The following is an 18702-nucleotide window of genomic DNA, read 5'->3' as shown; positions in this document are numbered from 1 at the left end:
AAGTTCAAAGCCACCAGCCGCCCCATGGGAAAAACAGGGCAGATCTACCCTGATCTACAGAGTTGCTATGAGTCGGCATTAACTCTGAGGCCGTGAGTTTTTTAGGGTTTTGTGTGTGTGTGTGTGTGTGTGTGAAGACTAAGTTGTTATGCAACATTCGGCTTTTCTTGAAAGCACAAGGTGGAGGATGTCTACTATAGAATTACACATCTGCCAATTGACACCACCATGTAACTATCAAGTCACACCACCTTGGAACTGCCAAACCACAGAGACTCCCGGCCCGGCGAAGTGGACACAGAACCCTGACCGCTCCTGCCAGGGTTGCCCTCACTCCGTGTCTCAGCGTCTGTTACTGGCGGATGTGAGTCACTAGTGGGCAAAATCGTCCGGAAATAGATTTATTTTAAAACTGTGAATAAGTTGAGGGCTTACATTTCAGATCTTCATTTTAGCAATCACCACGTTAGGCAGCTGATTAAACCTCCCAATGGCTCCCTCTATTCCAATTCCCCCTTTTACCCCATCTCCCTCTTATAGTATGTTATCTTCCCCTTCAGAGGGTAGATTTTTGTGTGTGTGAAATGTTGGATAATAAGATAGTCCATAAGTAAGGGCTAGCTATATTAAATACCTCATTTGGGTTCTTAGTCTGTCATTCACTAGACTATGAGTAATGTGACATTAGAAACGATACTGTTTTCAGTGTTGATTCCCCAACACCTAGCTCAGTGCCTGGCAAATCAAACTCACCGTAGTCAGATGACCCTGGAGAACTAGTGGAGCTGCCTCCCAGGCTTCCAAGGCTGACCTCCTTTCCAGAAGCGTGTATCCTTCAAAGCAGCTGGGCGTCTGGACTGCTGACCTTTAAAGTTAGCAGGTGGCACTTCAACCACTGATAAAATGGGTGTCACCAGCACCCTTTTTCTTAGAACCAACATTAATAAGTCATTTCAGGGATAACAATTGCAAATAAAAATCAAGTGGAGCCCTTTTTTTCCCCATGTCTCCTGAGCCAGAGAAGAGTTCTCTTTCACTCGATGCCCATTGGGTTGATCTGGGCCAGTCTTCTCGGCTGCATGGGCACAAGTGGGAGGGAGGCCCCCACAGACCCAGCTATACACGATACTTCATGTCTCAGGGCCCCCAGCAGACTCGGCAGAATCGTCTTTTCTCAAAAACATGGTGGTGCAGTTAGGTGCTTGTGTGACCCAATCTGCAAACTGATGAGGCTCAGAAAGTTCCGGCCCTGATCCTTGGTTGTCTGGAGGGCTGTGGTGGGCAAGAGCTCACAGTGGGACCACTTGCAACTCTGAAGCTTGCCCTCCCCCCAGTGAAGGATTTGCACATGGATGGGGAACTTGTTGCATCTGCCCTGGAGGTTGCAGGCGCTGTAGAGAGCTTCACCTTTGTTGTAGAACAAGCAGAGCTCTGGTAAAAGGCAGAGGTTATCCTGCAGAAGTAGGAGCTGAAGCTGGGCCTCACTGAGGCCCAAAGCCTGCAGTGTCTCCGGACTTGGATACCGTCAGATGTGAGGGCAGCATGGGAAAGGGTACAGGTAGACCAGCAGTCATGGACCAGGTGCTTGCCCAGTAGGTGGTGGCGGCAGGGGTGCAGCTGGTGCCAGGCTGGACACTTGGTACAATGGTAGTGGGCACAGAGACCCCAGGCAGACATGGGCACCATCCTGAAAGCTGTACCTATATTGTCCCTGCTGAGGGCCTCAAGTGAAGCCACGCCCAGCACCACGCTGGGCCATGAACCAGCAACCCCGGCATATGAAAAATAAACAAAAGCTGTTGCTGTTGAGTGGCTTCCAGTTAATAGCGACCCTATAGGACAGAGGAGACCAGCTCTGAGGGCCTTTAGGTCTGTACACTTTTAGAGAAGCAGTCAGCCTCATCTGTCTTCCTCAGAGTGGCTGGTAGGTTTGAACCACTGACCTTGTGGTTAGCAACCCAATACAAAACCCACTGTGCCTCCAGGACTCCATGCATCTGACAGATAAATAAGATTCACTAACTGAATCTCTCTCTGTCTCTGTCTCTCTCTCTCTCTTTCACACACACACACACACACACACACACACACACACACACACACACACACACCTACGTTGTCAGCTGCTGTGGAGTTGGCCCTCCATGCGTGCTGATAGCCCTGAGGTGTCAGGATTGGACTTTTGTGAGCCATAGGCTTTTTCATTGACAAATTTTCCTGAGTAGATGGTCAGGCCTTCCACTGAACCCCGTTCAGCACAATGGCCACACACAACCCTCCACTAACAGATGGGCGACACACACACACACACACACACACACAAACACATATATAGGGTCTTCAAAAAGTTTGTGTAAAAAGTGTGCTATATTTTTAAATCATTTTTTCTGTCAACTTTTTGAAGTCCCCTCCTATGTATGGTTTCTATGTATGGGCCCCCAGGCCACCTGGTCTAGTAGGTAACTGGACATTTTTGTGGACAGAGTCCTTGCTAGTTCCCTCTGGGTTGTCATGCACCTGCGCGCTCCCCCCAGCAGCCATCGTGTGTGCTGTGCCGCCGTGTGTTGTGCCCGTTTGCCTCATCAGTCGCTTTAGTTTCCTTTTGTTTTTTAAGTGTTTCAGTGCGAAACCAGCTAGGCTCTAACGACTGCCTGCTAAAATCTAGACACAGGATGTGCCCAACAGCCAGTCTGCCAATCTAGGGGATCTATCTGGAGGAAATGGGGTCAGTCTGCCTTCACTTGTTCTCATAATTACCACTTCCTTCTCCGTGTTGACAAACAGTCTCCTAATAATTACAAGTTGAGAATCCACAAGGCACACTGCTTTTAGCCTGGCGAGGCATGGAGCATTTTTCTGCGTGGTTGAAAATGCCTATCCAAACAGCCTTCATGGAAAACACTTTGTTTTTGCCTGCCTGAGAAGCCCTTTACACCCTCTGAATGAGTTCTCCCTGTGGCCCTGGAGGACCGAGCCGAAGTGCCCCTGTGGGTGTCCGAGGCTGTGAATCTTTATGGGACCGGAAAGCCTCATCTTTCTCCCACTCTGAACTTGGTATTTGTTTTCGGAGTGAGTTCCTGTGTCCCTGTGTTTCCACTTAAAGCCTCCCCCTGTAGGGCATCCTCAGGCCTCCGCACCTCCGAGGGGGGTGTGCATATTTTTTTTGTGGCTTGTTCCTTGTTCCTTCCTGGTAGGTCAGTGTCCTCTAAATCAGATCTGATTTGGTCAACGGGTGAATATTCTATAGTAAAGTACTTTACAAAATGCAGTTCAACCATTTCTGGTACTTGACTTGGTCCTTCAAAATAGGCCATGGGGCAGGTTTTCCAGGGTGGGCATGGATAAATTATGTACCTTTTATACTCATATATAAGCCAAGTTTTCCCAGCACATTTTTAATGCAGTTTCTGTGGTAAAATTAGGTGCCTTGGCTGATACTCAGATCAGCTTATACTCGAGTCTGTACAATAATTAAAAACATGACCATCTTATTGGGGTGGACATTACTCATTATTCACATTGATGAAAGGCTTTCTTTTTGTGTGTCTTTTACTTTTAATAATATTACCCTTTGTTCTTGCTGGCCTCCAGTCCCCTTATTTGTAAAATGAATAGTGTACTCTAGATGATCCCTAAGCTATATTCAAATTCTAGAACGATGTGATTCTGAACTCTGAGGCGAAGGAAACACAATTCCTTTAAGAATAACGTCAAAATTAAACCACAGTGAGAGAGCATCGATGTCAACTTCCTGGTGAGGATACTGGCATGGTTGTTTTGCAAGAAGTTACCATTGGGGACAGTTGGTTGCAGGGCACATGGGATCTTCCTTGCATTGCTTCGTACAACTTCATGTGAATCGATAATAAATAAAAAGTTTCTTGTTTTTGCTTTTGGAAAAGCAATAAAACCCGAGTGTTATAACAGGACCTTGGATGTCAGGGGGCTTTGCTTGACTACATTAACCTTCCTAAACACCAACTTCCTTGTTGGTAAAGTGGGCACGTTAATTATGGTGTTGGTGAAAAATATTGCAGGTACATGGACTATTGGAAGAACAAACAAATATGAAGAAGTACAACCAGAATGCCCCTTAGAAGCCAGGCAGGCCAGACTGCCGTACGTACTTTGGACATGTTATCAGGAGAGACCAGCTCCTAGAGAAGGGCATCCTGCGCGGTAAAGTCGAGAATCAGTAAAAGGAAGAAGAACCTCCGTGCGAGGGATCTTGGCTCAGACATAACAATGGTGAGGATGACTCAGGACCAGACAGTGTTTTGTTCTCTTGTACATATTGGAATTGACTTGATGGAAGGATTACATAGGAGAAGGTGATGTAGAAGCCTCATGTGGTACCAAATGCGTAATTCTGTCTCCTAACTCCCTCTCACCTCGGCATCAGCCAAACACCTGGTGAGGTAGTCATCTATATTTCTGTCCAACTCACTGACTGAAACATTGACCAGAACCCCGAGGAGCTAATCAGAGTGGGAAAGAAGTGGGAGACACATCTGGGTTTTGCATTCGACAGTCAACTCCCCGGGGCCAAGAATCCTTTAGAAAGGCATTGTACCACGTGATACCGACAGCCATTGCTGTGGAGTCAGTTCCTGCTAGAGGCAGTGATCTCTCCGTTACGGGATCAAACAGCTTCGTAGTTTTCTTGACTGTCATCTTTACAGAAGCAGATGCCCAGGCCTTTCTTCCGCTGTGTTCCTGGGTGGGTTTGAGCCACCAACCTTGAGCTTAGTAGGCGCCACAAAGTGCTTGCACATCCAAAAGCAAACTTCCCATCGAGTCAGTTCTGATGCACGACAACCCTTACAGGACAGAAACCCCTGTGGGTTTCTGAGACTACGATGCCTTACGCCAGTAGACAGCCTCAGCTTTGCCCTGCTGACGTGCTCAAGAACTGCTGGGTTTCTTCCTCGCACGCCCCCCCCCCCACCTCCACTTTGTTCTAGAGGAGAAAGCAAGGCAAGCAAGTGCACGGAGTAATGCTGTGATGTAATTTTTATGATGGGCCGGTGCGGCTTCCCGATAAGATAACAAGGCGGCTTCCAAACCCAGCCAGAGCCAGGGAGTCCCGACGCAGCAACCCCAGTCGAAATCCAGAAGGACGATGGCACCCTTGGGGCTCTGGTGTGTCCGTTGGCTCAGACATGCTATAAATCTGCATAAATGGGGGAAAACAAAAGCAATTTCTATTTGGCTGGTCCCTTGACTGTCCCCAAAGGGCCTAGTTTTCCTTCCCTTGCAGAATCTTTAATCATAGCTCCCAAGTATGAGTTTTCCATGCAGCTGCGCCGATGAGGAAATGGGGAGAGACGATGGAGAGGAATGCGTTTCTAAAGAGTTCTTGGTCCTGGGAGTTGGTTGTTGAAAGCACAGCCAAGCTGTGTCTGCCGCTTCTTTCCAACAGTGCTTAGCTCCGTGGGACTGTCTTGGCGCTTGCTCTGGTCAGTGTTTCCGTCAGTGAGGTGGATGGAAGCATAGTGGATGGCTAGCTCATCAGATTTTTGGATGATTCCGAGGTGAATGGGAGGTCAGGGACAGAATTACAATGTGTAAGTGGTTTTGTCAGGTTCGGGGACACTCGACTGAGCACAATAAGTTGTTGCTTAATAGGGATAAATGTTTAGATCTGAATTTCAAGACCCAAAGAAGAGATAAACTTTAGAAAAAAGTCCAATTGACAAGAGTTTTTAGGGGGGTGGGGGGTGGAGGAAGGAGACACGAGGCTTTATGAAAGATGTAAGTCAGCAGTATGAGGTTCAGAAAGCTTAGGAATCAGAAAGTCATATCTTTCCCTAATAATGTTCACTCGCCAGAGAAGACATGCTATATTTCACTAGGCGCTGGGAACCCAATTTTAAGAATGATTTTGATAAACTGGAATTAATCACTGGCCGGAGGGAGGAAGGAAGGGCAATGGTGGCCTGAATCAAAAGAGAAACTCAAGGCACATTGTTGAAAGAATGGAAGGAGGAAATAAGAATCTTCCATGTAGAAAAGAGAGCACCCTTGGGGACATGAGTGCTGGCTTGGTAGAGGAGCAACTTGTCTGCGTTGCTCTCTGTCAGGAATGGGATGAATGAGTGTGCATGCGCGAGGGAATTCATGGAAACAGATTTGGGCTCAGTAGAAGGAACATTTTTTCCCAATAATTAGAGCAGATCGATGAGGGAAAGGGTGATTTTATTAACTTGTGAGCTTCCTGTCACTCGATATGTTCGAGCTGAGGCCAGGGGGTGCCTGTCGGGGTTGTGAAGACACCCTAACGCTGGATGAGAGCTGGAGCACTTCCAGCACCCACGCCTGTGATTTCAGTTAGCATGAATGCCAAGGCCCCTTCTGACACACCAGGCCTCTTTTTTTCTGCTCTGGGCGCTGACATTGACCAGCTGTGTGACCTTCACTAGGAAACTACCATGTCTGTTGCCAGTTTCCACACCCAAACATGAAGGTGCTGAATCTAATGGTGTCTTAGTCGCTGCTCAGCTCGTGTGTCCTTAAGCATCCTCAGAAGGCCAGCCCTTGTTTCTAAGCCTGCTTTGTGAGGAAACAGCTTAAACTCAGTTTGCTTGTTGGCAGGTGAGAGGGTGACTGTGGACCTGGAAGGTCTTTCCCAGGAGCTCTGTGGCAGGAAGCTAGCTGATCACATGACGGAGACTCTGGTTCCTTTCAAACACCTGTGTGTCTGACTGAGCTCAGCAGTGCCCCCGCCAACCACACAGGAGGAGGGCAGACCGGCTGCCCGTGGCAGTATGACTTTGTCGTGTGCAAGCAGATCTGCGGTCTTTATATTCTTAATACTCTCACCATTGCTGTTGAGTTTTGCTTATAATCATAAGGACAAATAGAAGCTTCCCGTAAATTATGTCCATCATTTGACACCCAGTAAGCGAAAATCCAGGGTTGGGTCTGTGGGTGACATCATCTCCCCATTGGAAGGGAGGGGTTGAAGCCCTCGTTTAAATCATGAGTAATGGTGAAGTCCATGTCCACATCCTCTGTGCTTCCTTGCTAGCGTTCGTCACTAGCATCTCCTTTGTGAGACCTTTGATTACTAATAGAGTGCCCTCTTCTGCCGACATTAAAGGGCCTCGCTTCCACCACCACCCTGTCTTTTAGTTAGTTATGTCTGACTCCCTCATCATTGTCTCTAAATCCCATTTCTTTAGTTGTTTTCTTTTGAAGCATGACTATCAGGAGTGTTACCCTTTCCTCTAATACAGAAATGGACAAGATTTCAAATACCTCCTCGCGTTACGGAGGTCAGCGGGGGAAGACTTAGTACATTGATGCTGTAATGCCCTGAAGAATATAAAGCTTCATTCCCAGCACCGTGGTTCTGACCATTTTCATCCAAGTTCAGCGTCTCGTGATCTAGAGGGGAACACAGCTGTTAAAAATAAGAATGCATGAGTCAGTCTGGAGTCGCAACATAGTAATTACAGTTTCCATCTCAGTTGGTAAAGTCCCTCCCATTGTACTGAGCCCCATCTCACATCAGCCCTCTGTTGGGGGAAGTCTACTGAACGGACAGGGTCAACCCTGCACCACAGGCTTAGTTTTTGTTTTCTAAACCTCTAAGATTAAACACTGAATCAGTTGCCAAGCCAAGAAAAATAAAGAAGACCATAGTTCATTGTAAAGACTTGCTTTTTGAACCTCAAATGCCTGTTTTCTGACTTAAATTTTGCCTCTGTCTGTCTACATTGATATTAGAAATGTCGGTTACTGTTGGAAGACAGAACCTTTGGTGTCCTGGTATCTTTACTGCGAATGTTTTTGTTTGAAAAATTGTATAGGTCATACCTTGAATCATACTCTTTCCCAAGTTCCTACTGCGTACATACAGCCCAGTAAACATGTCCTACAATGCTCATCCTCATCTTATTAACTAGTAATTATCCTTCATTAAAATTTTTTAAAACTAATTTACTGTCACCAAGTCATTTCTGACTCACACTGACCCTATAGCACAGTGTAGAACTTGTGAGTTTCTAAGACTGTAATTCTTTTTTTAATTATAAATAAATCATTTTATAGGGGTCTCTTACAGCTCTTATAACAATCCATACATCAATTGTTTCAAGGACATTTGTACATAAGTTGCCTTCATCATTTTAGAAATATTTTCTTTCTGTGTGATCCCTTGATATCAGCTCCTCTCTTTTCCCTCCCCCACCAGCCTGAAGAACCCTCATGGACCCCTGATAAATTATAAAGTATTATTATTATCGTATCTTACTCTTCCCTCTGTCTCCCCTGATCCACGTTATTGTTGTTTGTCCCCCTGGAGCGGTGGTGGGATAATTATTCATTATTGTACTTGGTTCCCTGTTTCTCCTCCTTCTCCCCCCAACTTCCCCGACCTTCATGGCATCGCTACTTCCATTGCTGTTCCTGAGGGGTTTATCTGTCCTGAATCCCATGTATGCTCCGCCGGCCTAACCGGGTTTGTAAGGTAGAGCTGGGGTCATGGTAGTCGAGGAGAGGAAGCATTAAAGAAGTAGATAAATGTTGTGTGTTCTCTCGGTGCTACGCTGCACCCTGGCTGACTCCTTCCTTCCTTGTGACCCTTCTGCGAGGAAAGGTCCAATTATATACAGATGTGCTTTGCGGCTCCTCTCCAACCCCCATCATTTGCATCAACGTTTGTGTTTGTTTGGGCTCTTCTGATGACCGCTACCAGGTCCGGTCGATACCTCATGATCACACAGGCTGGTGTGCTTCTTCCATGTGTGCTGGTTCCTTCTCTGCTAGAAGGCCACTTGTTTAACTTCAAGCCTTTAAGGCCCCAGATGCTATATCTTTTAATAGCTGGACACATCAGCTTTCTTCACCACATTTGCTTATGCATTCATTTTGACTGCAGCACTCATGTCAAAAAGTGAGCATCACAGATGCCAGGTTATTAGAACAAAGTTTTCTTGTGTTGAGGGAGTACTTAAGTAGAGACCCAAAGCCCATCTGCTACCTTAATACTTAATATTTAAATATGTGGACATAGACCCATATCCCTATTAATATATCTATATATTTACATTTGTGCATGCCTATATTTGTATCTCTCTAAATGTCTTTTGCCACCTAACTCCTTCCTCTTATTTCTTTTTACTTTCCTCCTGTCCCTCTATCATATTTGACCTTCATTTAACATTCAATACTTTCTCTTGGTCACATTGCACTCGATCAAACCCCACCAGCATGTTATGATTTCCTCGCCATCGATTTTAGATCTCTTATTATTCCCTTGTCTCTGGGTTTCTTGGCTCTCCCTACCCTTTCTCCCACCTTCTCCTCTCCCATGTCCTCCAGGCTGTTGACCCTGTTGTTTTCTCCTGGGGATTGATTATCCTACCTCTCCTGTATGGATAGACATGGGAAAAAGAAAAGGAAAGAAGAAAGAGAAAACAACCCAACAACACACCAAACACCCAACCCCATAAATAGTTCCAGGTCTAAGACTGTACTTTTTTTACAGGAGTAGAAAGCTTCATCTTCCCTCAAAAGAGCTGGTGGTTTTGAACTGGTGACCTTGCAGTTAGCTATCAGTTTGTAACCACTATGCCACCAGGGTTCCCTGACCCTTCAGAGTGGGGCATTTGTGGTTGAATGGTTGGAGAACCAGGTTTCATTACTGCACAGTGCCTTCACCCATCTGTCAATGGAAGGAAGCATTGATAAGAAAGAGAAAATGTGTGCATCTGTTTCTCCTCCTAACCAGGGAGCCGAATATCTCACTAGCTCCAGGAGAGTGCGTTGAGTAAGTCATGTAATAAACAGCGCCCCCAGATGGCCACTGTTAGCATCCGAACACCTAACCACGCCCCAGCAGGGCTCCTTAGTTATGTGGCATGCACCTGGAAAGGAACTTGCAATTCAGCACTTGCTTAAAACTTTCTACATCCCCTAACTCAGGGGTCCTCAAACTACGGCCCATGGGCCACATGTGGCCCGCCAAGGACCTTTATCCGGCCCGCCGGGTGTTTTTGCCCCATTTGTTTTTTACTTCAAAATAAGACATGTGCAGTGTGCATAGGAATTTGCTCATAGTTGGTCTCTTTAAACTACAGCCTGGCCCTCCAATGAGTCTGAGGGACAGTGAACTGGCCCCATTTAAAAAGTTTGAAGATTCCCTGCCCTAATTCTTTTTTTTTAAATCATTTTATTGGGGGCTCATATAACTCATCACAATCCATACATACATCCATTATGTCAAGCACATTTGTACATTTGTTGCCATCTTCATTCTCAAAATATTTGCTTTCTACTTGAGCCCTTGGTATCAGCTCCTTATTTCCCCCCCTCCCTCCCCGTTCCCCCTCCCTCATGAACCCTTGATAATTTATAAAAAAATTTTCATGTCTTATACTGTCTGACATCCCCCTTCACCCACTTTTCTGTTGTCCGTTCCCCAGGGAGGAGGTCACATGTAGATCCTTATAATCGGTTACCCCTTTCCAACCCACCCTTGGGTATTGCCACTCTCAGCACTGGTTGTGAAGGGATCATCTGTCTTGGATTCCCTATGTTTTCAGTTCCTATCTGTACCAGTGTCCATCCTCTGGTCTAGCCAGATTTGTAAGGTAGAATTGGGTACCCTCCCTAATTCTATGGCTTGTCCTGTACCTATCATGTGGAGTCTCCAAACATTCGGAGAGCCAGTAAAACCAAATGTTGGCCTGTGCTCAATGCCTTTGCCTTGCTCCTTTAGATTACATGAAGCAGACGACCTGGGAAGCCCAAGCCTTCTTAGAAGCTGTGCAGTTCTTCCGACAAGAGAAAGGTCACTACGGCTCCTGCGAAATGATTGCTGGAAACGAAGTCCAGGTAATGCCAGGTTCAAGGTCCGGGCTCCTCCTTTAGGTGGGGTGGTGGGAGCTGGAGGCCATTTTAACAAAGAGCTAACCAAACAAAGGAGAAGCTGAAGCAGTGAGAGGTGTGACTTCAGAGGCCGGTTTTGTGTCACCTGCTAGATCAGTGGTTCTCAACCTCCCCAATGCGGCGACCTTTCATACAGCTCCTCATGTGGTGGTGACCCCCAACCATAACATTATTTTCATTGCACTTCATAACTGTAATTTTCATACTGTTATGAATCATATAAATATCTGAGATGCAGGATCTATTTTCATCGTTACAAATGGAACATAATTAAAGCATAGTGATGAATCACAAAAATAATATGTCATTATATATTGTGAAATCTTTATTTATAATGATAAATCAATGAAATTTTCCTTAAAGTGTGGTATAGCCTGGGTAACAGTCTTCACACCGGGTACTCATATGTGGGCATATCTGCACCTAGAGATGGAAAGAGGATCAGTGTCTCAGTTCCTAAGACCACTGGAAATATGTGTTCTAGGTGACCCGTGAGAAAAGGTCTTCAACCCTCCCCAAAGGGGTCGCGACCCCCAGGTTGAGAACCGCTGCTGTAGAAAATTTAGCCCCTGCCTCTAAGTGCTACCAGAGCAGGCAGTAAGAAGGCAGCCAGAGACACTTCAACTACAGTGGGAGGGGCTGTTCCCGGGCGTTAGATAGTGGGTGATGCTTTCCAGTGATCACATGCGCCTGAGATGCGACCCTGAACACGGTGGTGTGGCGCGGGGTGCACGCGTTCCAGATGTGGGGTGCGCTCCGTGGGAACCTTGCAAGTTATGCAAGCTCTCTCCCTTAGTCTCGAGTTCCTCCGGAGGAGAGAAAATAACAGGAGTAAAAGACTAGTGATGTTTGCCTTGCAGGGTGTGGTAGTTAAATGAGACGTTGTTGCTGAAACATTCAGCGTACAGTTGGAAGTCTTTGTCTATCTGGTGCTATATCATTGAAGTTGTTAGTGAAATTTCACGATCACCCAGCACTCTGTGCATGTCCTTTACCTGTCCATGTCTCGATGCTCCATCCCACGGCCACCGAGTCGATCCTGATTCCGAACAGCTCCGTATGGAGTTTCTGAGACGGGCAGTGTTTATGGAGCGGACAGCTTCAGCTTCCTCCCACTGGCGTGGTTTTGAACTGCTCACCTTTCAGGTAGCAGCCCACCTCGAGACTCGCTATGCTCCCAGCGGTTCCATAGACTCAAAAAAAGAAAAAGAAAAGCACCCCCCAGACTAAGTGCCCTCTAGGCAGTGCCAACTCGTAGTGACCCTGTAGGACAGAGCAGGACTGTCCCTGTGGGTTTCTGAGGCTGTATCTCCTTATGGGAATAGAAAGCCTCGTCTTTCTCCTGAGGAGCTTCTGGGGGGGTTGAGCTGCTGACCTCATAGTGAGCAGTCCCACCAGTACGTCAGCACTCTGCCAACAAGGTGCTTCAGAGCCCACTCGAATTTCCCACAGTCCTGATGAAGTGCCAGGCTTGTGCCTCAGCACCTTGGGGCTGGGACTTCACCAAGTGTTGGAAGTCTCCAAAGGAAATGGCTTCATGATACCACGCCTGTGGCTGATTCCTCCAAGATGAGAGGACAGTGTCTCATTAACTGGCTCAGCCAAGCAGCGAGGCCATGGACGTGATGTAATCACATGTGGAGTGTCCAAGAATACCATTCTTTTATTACCCGCCCCCCCGAGGGTCTCTTTTGGGGTCTGTGAAATGTGTTATTAGGGACGAGCACTGAGATGATGCCAGATGGCGGCTTCCTTCTCTATGGTCATGAGACATTTAAAGCTGGCAAACTTTCTGCATGCCACTCTTTATTGTTTCCCATATGCCTCAGGAAAATGTGTTTCCTTTTTGTTTTGGTGAATTCTAAACTCATTTCTTTCCCAACCTGAGGCTTATTCCAGTACTTAAGCCAATTCCTGGTATCTAATATTTGGGATAAACATATCCAATTATACATCTAAGAGGACCAAGAACATATAGACTTATGCCAAAATGTAAAACCAAAGAAGGAGAAGCTGAAATGTGTGGCACTGATTGGCCTGTGACATAAGCGAACGTGCTCTACAGATAAGGCCATGTCGAGCACCTGTGTGTGATGCTTCGTAACCTTCACACTCCTTCTGCCTCTTCATCTTACACACTCCATGGGCTCGGTAGGGCCGTTGACATTACTTTCATTTTGTAAGTGATAATACTGATATTAAGTGACTTACCCACTTTTATGAATTCAACTCTTTATTGAGAACCTAGTATACGTCAAGGAGCCCTGGTGGTGTAGTGGCTTCACTGGGCAGTTCGAAACCACCAGCTGCTTTTCAGCAGAAAGATGGGGCTTTTCACTCTCAACAACAGTTGAAGTCTCAAACTCACGGGGCAGTTCTATGCGTCTGCATCGCCTTGACGGCAGTGAGTTTTTGGTTTACTTTATGCCATGCATTTTGCTGAGTATCAAGGAGCCCTGGTGATGGTGTGGGTTAAGCATTGGGTTACTAACCATAAGGTCTAAAGTTTAAACCCAGTGGAGGCTGCAAGGGGGAAAGATGAGGTTGTCTGCTTCCCTATAGATCGACAGTCTCAGAAACCCTAGAAAGTGGTTTTGTCCTTTCCTATCGGATTGCTGTGAGTGAGAATCCACTCCATCGCAGTGTTGTTGTTGGGGGCAGGGATCAGGACACAGACAGGGGGAGGGCCCTGTCCTGTGCTGCCCGGAGTCCCAGGGTCTGTTACTAAGTGGACAAACAGGTTTGTCCTTCTGACTCTTGGTCCACGGTCAGATCCACACCAACCTCAGGAATATGCCAAGTCACACATTTATTCAGCTCCTTGAATTCAGTCCTTCCACCTGCTTTAGTTTTTCTTTCACTTGGAATCTCCTGTCTGGCTCACTTGACTTGACCATGCCATTGGACACAGGAACTTCATCAATCTGGCTGGGGGGTTAGTATTGAGTTGGCTATGTTATGTTTTGTTTGTTTCTCGTTTTTTTTCTTCAGGCTGATGTGTTTTCAGAGGAGTATTGGTGATGTAGTAGGCTGCACATTCAGCTTACTTGAAAGATCAGCAGTTTGAAACCATCAGCCACTCCACTGGAGAAAGATGAGGCTTTCTATTCCCATAAGATTTAAATCTTGGAAACCCATAGGGACAGTTCTACCTTGTCCTGTAGCGTCCTTATGAGTTGGCATCAACTCTGTGGCAGGAAGATGAGGGGATACGCACTGTAAGGTAAACACAAGAGAACGAAGTGACACATCCCTTGGTATAAGGTGGGGCAAGTCTTACATAGTCGTGCAGAGAACAAGGCAGCATTGTGTGTATGTGTGGAGATATATATATATCCGTGTGTGCTTAAGCAGTTTCAGCCCAGAGAAAGAGCTGGCCATCTGCTCTATAAGGGTTAAAGCCAGAAAAACAAATGCACTGTGTCACATCGGTTCACATTCACAGCAGCCCTGAGGGACAGAGTAGAACCGGCCCATGGGACATCCATCACTACCAATCTTGACAGAAGCAGACTGCCACCGCTTTCTCCTGCAGACCCCACTTTCAGTGCACACCTGAGTGCTTCACCATCGCCTGCCAGGGCTCCGTGCACAGGATGCTGCACTCCATTGCCATGCAGTTGATGCTGAAGCATAGTGACCATGGAGGACAGAGTAGAAATGCCCCCTAAGGCCTCCAAGGCTGTCAATCCTTTCAGTAGCAGACTGCCTCATCTTTTCTCCATGGAGCAGCTGGAGGCTTTGAACCACCAACCATTTGGTTGACAACAGAGTCCTTTACCCACTGCACCACCAGGATTCCTGGCCTCTCCAGATTCAGCCTAGCAAACCATCTAGGGTCACTCCGCTCCACTACGTGGAGTCGCTATGTGTTATAAGGAACTCTGTGGCATCCGACCTCTAATGACCCACACATATGGCTATCATCAAGCCTTAGTGACGCATCAAACCGGCTCCGATGAGTCAGTGAGGACTCACAGTACCCCCACGTGTGTTCACAAAGCTCTGTTCCCTAGGGCTGTCGGGGCTGAAATTTTGGAAGCAGGTGGCCAGGCCTGCCGTCCAATAGTCCATCTTTCAGTTAACCGTCGAGCGCGGTAACCATTTGTACCACTCAGTGACTCTAAAGCAGCCGTAGCATGGTGTTAACTGTACAGCATCAAACATGCCCTATGTGGGCTCCAAAAGAACACACACCACAAATAAGCAAACTAAAAACACCGAGAAGGAGAAGCCAGTCAAGGCTGGAGATGCTAAATGGCTCAGTAGGAAGGTTTGTTCCCTAAGGGATTTGCGAATCTTTGGTGAAATCACAGACTCATAAAATGTGAGTGTGATCAGGGACTTAGCCTGATTGATCCAGCATCCTCCAGAGGCTGGAAAAGGCACTCAGAGAGGTTGAAAGACTTGGCTAAAGTCAAAGCCAGTCTGTGACAGAAATGTCAGGCTGTCCTTGGAGAAGCTGGTAAAAAGGAAATGGCTTCCAAAGCCTGGCACGATTGAAGTTCATCATATCCTCTAATCCCAGTACTGGACAAGAACGCAAGCTTCTCCCAAGGCCAACAGAGCAGGGAGGCCAGCCGTCCTCAGAAGCTGCCCGGCAGTGGTAGGAAGTGGCATCGCACTACTGAGTTGGAGCGTAGGGCATCTGTGGCTCAAAGCCCTGGGTGTATTTGCATGTCTTCACATCTTCTGAGAGTGGATCATAGTGCTCTCCTCCGCACAGAGCCGTAGGGGCAAGCATTCCGAAGACTCTAGGTCTTGCCACATTCGTGTCTGCACAGTTCTGACTTACACAACACGTGTGCTCAGCCCTCATGGCAAGCTGAGCAACGGTTCAGACAAAGAACTTATTGTAGAAGAACTGGCTGAAATGCTGCTAAGGTGAAAATATTTGCATGTCAATAGAAAAATAGCAATGTATTTTCTACCTGTTGATATAAATATATCCGCTGAGATCATGAGGGGAAATACTGCACAGTTATCTGGATATGTGTAATTTAGCTCTAAATCAGTGGTTCTCAACCTTCCTAATGCCGCAACCCTGTCATCCAGTTCCTCATGTGGTGGTGACCCCCCAACCATAAATTTATTTTCATTGCTACTTCATAACTGTAATTTTGCTACTGCTATGAATCGGGCAACCCCAGTCAAAGGGGCATTCAGCCCCCCAATGGGGTCGCAACCCACAGGTTAAGGACCGCTGCTCTAAATTAGCCAGATGAGCCAAGAGAACAGCCCATCATTCTCACGGAACAAGATGCTTTTGAGATAAGAAAACCATCGCTTTTAAAGCCGCGTCCAAACCTTCTGGAGCTGACTTTGGTCTAACAGCCTGGAAAGTGACCCCTTTAAGGGAATTGGTTTCCCCAAGTGGCCAATGGCTGGACAAAGGGTGGGGGTTGGTGTGGGGGGCCACCACCTAGGGAAAGAGAATGGGTGTCTCCACAACAGTGACCCTGTGGCAAGGCCTTCGGGGCACGAGCCTGGGTTAGCTTCCATTGCGTCTGTGATTTGTTTGATGTCTCATCCGTGGGGTGGAATTTTTCAACTCACCAAATCCCAGCAGTTAACCAGAAACCCACCCCTCTCTTTAAGCAAAAGGCGATACTTTTAGGTCTGTTATGGTAAAACTCCGTAGCGCCTGTTTTGAAGGAAGGAGATGGGGAGCCCCTTCATTATTGTGACTGGTGTATATCAGAGTCTGTGCGTCGCCTCACCTCGTCCAGGGGATTCTGCTGTGGTGGGCTGGGCTCTCTGAGCAGGCAGGTGAGGGAGGGGCAGCGCGGGGCGGTGAGGCGGGGGACAGAGGGTAGAGCATGACCCCGGAGGGGAGGCACCTCTGGGCTGCAGTGCGCAGAGACTCTGCTCCCCACTCCCTCCTGCCCTCCCTTCGGTTTTGTCTTTCCTTCCAGACATGTTTCCTTGCAGCTCCCTAACGGCTGACACGGAACCAAATTTCTTGGAACTCTGTATGCCAAAGACTTAAAAAAAAACAACAACAACAAAGGACCCCCCTAGAAGCCCACCCAATGGAACCTTTTTTTAGGGAGGCAGCTTATATACTATAGTATTTCATTTTTTCAAACCCCTTTCACACTTAGACTCAAATTCAAGCCCAGCTCTGCAAAGCAATGAATCAGGCCAGTGATTACGGTTCTTGAGCCTAACCTTTTGCAGACCAACAAGGTACTTCCCACGGAGTCAAAGTTCCCGTGGCAGTCTCCTTACCCAGCCGTCCGGGTCACACTTCCATCACGCTTGGGCAGACAAGGACTACCTTCCTGAGCCAGGCTGGGGCTCCTTGGATTTTATATTAAGGGTCTTCTTGACTCTCTCAGAGGAAAGACCATCTTTCTACTCCCGTGAAGAGTTACAGCCTCAGAGACTCACAGTGGCCTTGCTTCCCTAGTCTGCAGGGTTGCTTATGAGTCAGCCTTGCCTCGATGGCAGTGAGTTTGGTTTTTATTTGGTCTTGAATCTAATGTGTGGGTCTGTTGGTTTCCATAGAACTCATGTGTCAAGTTCCTTTGACAGTCATCAGAAAACAGCTGGTTTGGTCCAACTCTTGCCTGTCCCTGGGGAAGGGCGCCAAAAGACAAAACACCCCCGGATAAGGACTGCGGGACTAGTGGAAACCCTGGCCCTGTTAAAATCTTTGTCACGCGACAGGTGCCCCAGCTGACCGCGCTGTTGCAAGCACCTGCTGACACTGGCACAGTGCAGCTAGATGGCTGGTCCGCCCCCATCCTGGGAGTGCGCATCCTGCTGCCACGGAGCGCCAGTGAAAGGTCCCAGTGAAAGGTCCCGTGGCTCATTTGTGCCTCCATCAGCATGAGCCTGACCCATGGCCTCAGGAAATCCTTCTTGATTCCCTAACCTTTTTTGAATTTTTCTAAGAAGGGAGAAGGAAGGGGACGATTATTTTAAACAAATAAAACTCTCGGAACAGATGTTTCACATGATTCGCCACTTTGCTGCCTGTCTCTTTTGCCTGAACGAGCCTTGCCCTCTCATAAGTCTTAGTCTGCAGCAATGGCTGCAAGTGGAGCTGTGAGCCCCCAAAGGCTCATGGTCAGAGCGAGTCTGCCCTCACCTGGGGGCAGTGCGTGTAAGTAGTGAGGTGGTGCCGTGTGATGAGGTGCGTGCAGAATACTGTTCACATTCCAAAGGGTCATTTTCATTCGTCCAAACAAAATTTTAGAGGAAAGCTTAAGTAATTAAAAAAACAACAACAGAAAATTCTGTTATTTGTTACCCTTGAGTCAGCCCAGATTCTCTGTGAATGGATCCCTTACGGAACGAGCCCTCCCTCAATCCCCCTCTCTCTCCACGGCCTTCGCATGGTTCCACCCATCGCTGTGCGTGTTTGGTGCCCCTCCGTCGCCTCGAGCGTTTCCATCTGTTGTGATGAGCCGCCACTTGACTAAACAGAGCATCCCTGTCTAATGAATGCACTTTCCCGATGACATGTCCAGCGTAAGCAAGGTGAAGTCACACCCTCTTTCTAAGAGGATGAAACTGTAGGCACAGATGTTCCATTGTTCCAAAGTAGTTGTCCCTTTTTGTTCTTTTTTCCAAACTTGAAACAGGATGGAGGAAGGGGTTCGGGGTTCAGTAGAGACAAAGAGAAAAAAAAAAACCCTTGGATTCCAAGAGAGATTCATCCACCCAACCAAACCTGATCCACCTCCCAATTTTGCTAAGGATGTCCTCATTCATAATGGAAATACCCCCTGTTGTCTACATTATATGAAGTTCTTCTGGTTTAAATAGGCAACCTTTTAAAGTGAGGAGCCTGATTTT

The 18702-nt window shown here is 47.2% G+C and overlaps 1 protein-coding gene across 1 annotated transcript in view; it reads left to right on the top strand.

Moving 5' to 3' along the window:
• NIBAN1 (niban apoptosis regulator 1) overlaps positions 1 to 18702 on the top strand; it is a 206013-nt gene that overhangs the window by 156016 nt on the left and 31295 nt on the right. The window contains exon 6 of the mRNA XM_075528350.1: positions 10727 to 10842. Within this exon, the coding sequence (XP_075384465.1) occupies positions 10727 to 10842 (116 nt within the window). The remainder of the gene's footprint in view (positions 1 to 10726; positions 10843 to 18702) is intronic.

Source organism: Tenrec ecaudatus, chromosome 1 (assembly GCF_050624435.1).
Source record: "Tenrec ecaudatus isolate mTenEca1 chromosome 1, mTenEca1.hap1, whole genome shotgun sequence".
NCBI lineage: Eukaryota > Metazoa > Chordata > Mammalia > Afrosoricida > Tenrecidae > Tenrec > Tenrec ecaudatus.
The sequence above is the reverse complement of the archived record's forward strand: the minus strand, read 5'-3'. Positions and strand labels throughout refer to the sequence as shown.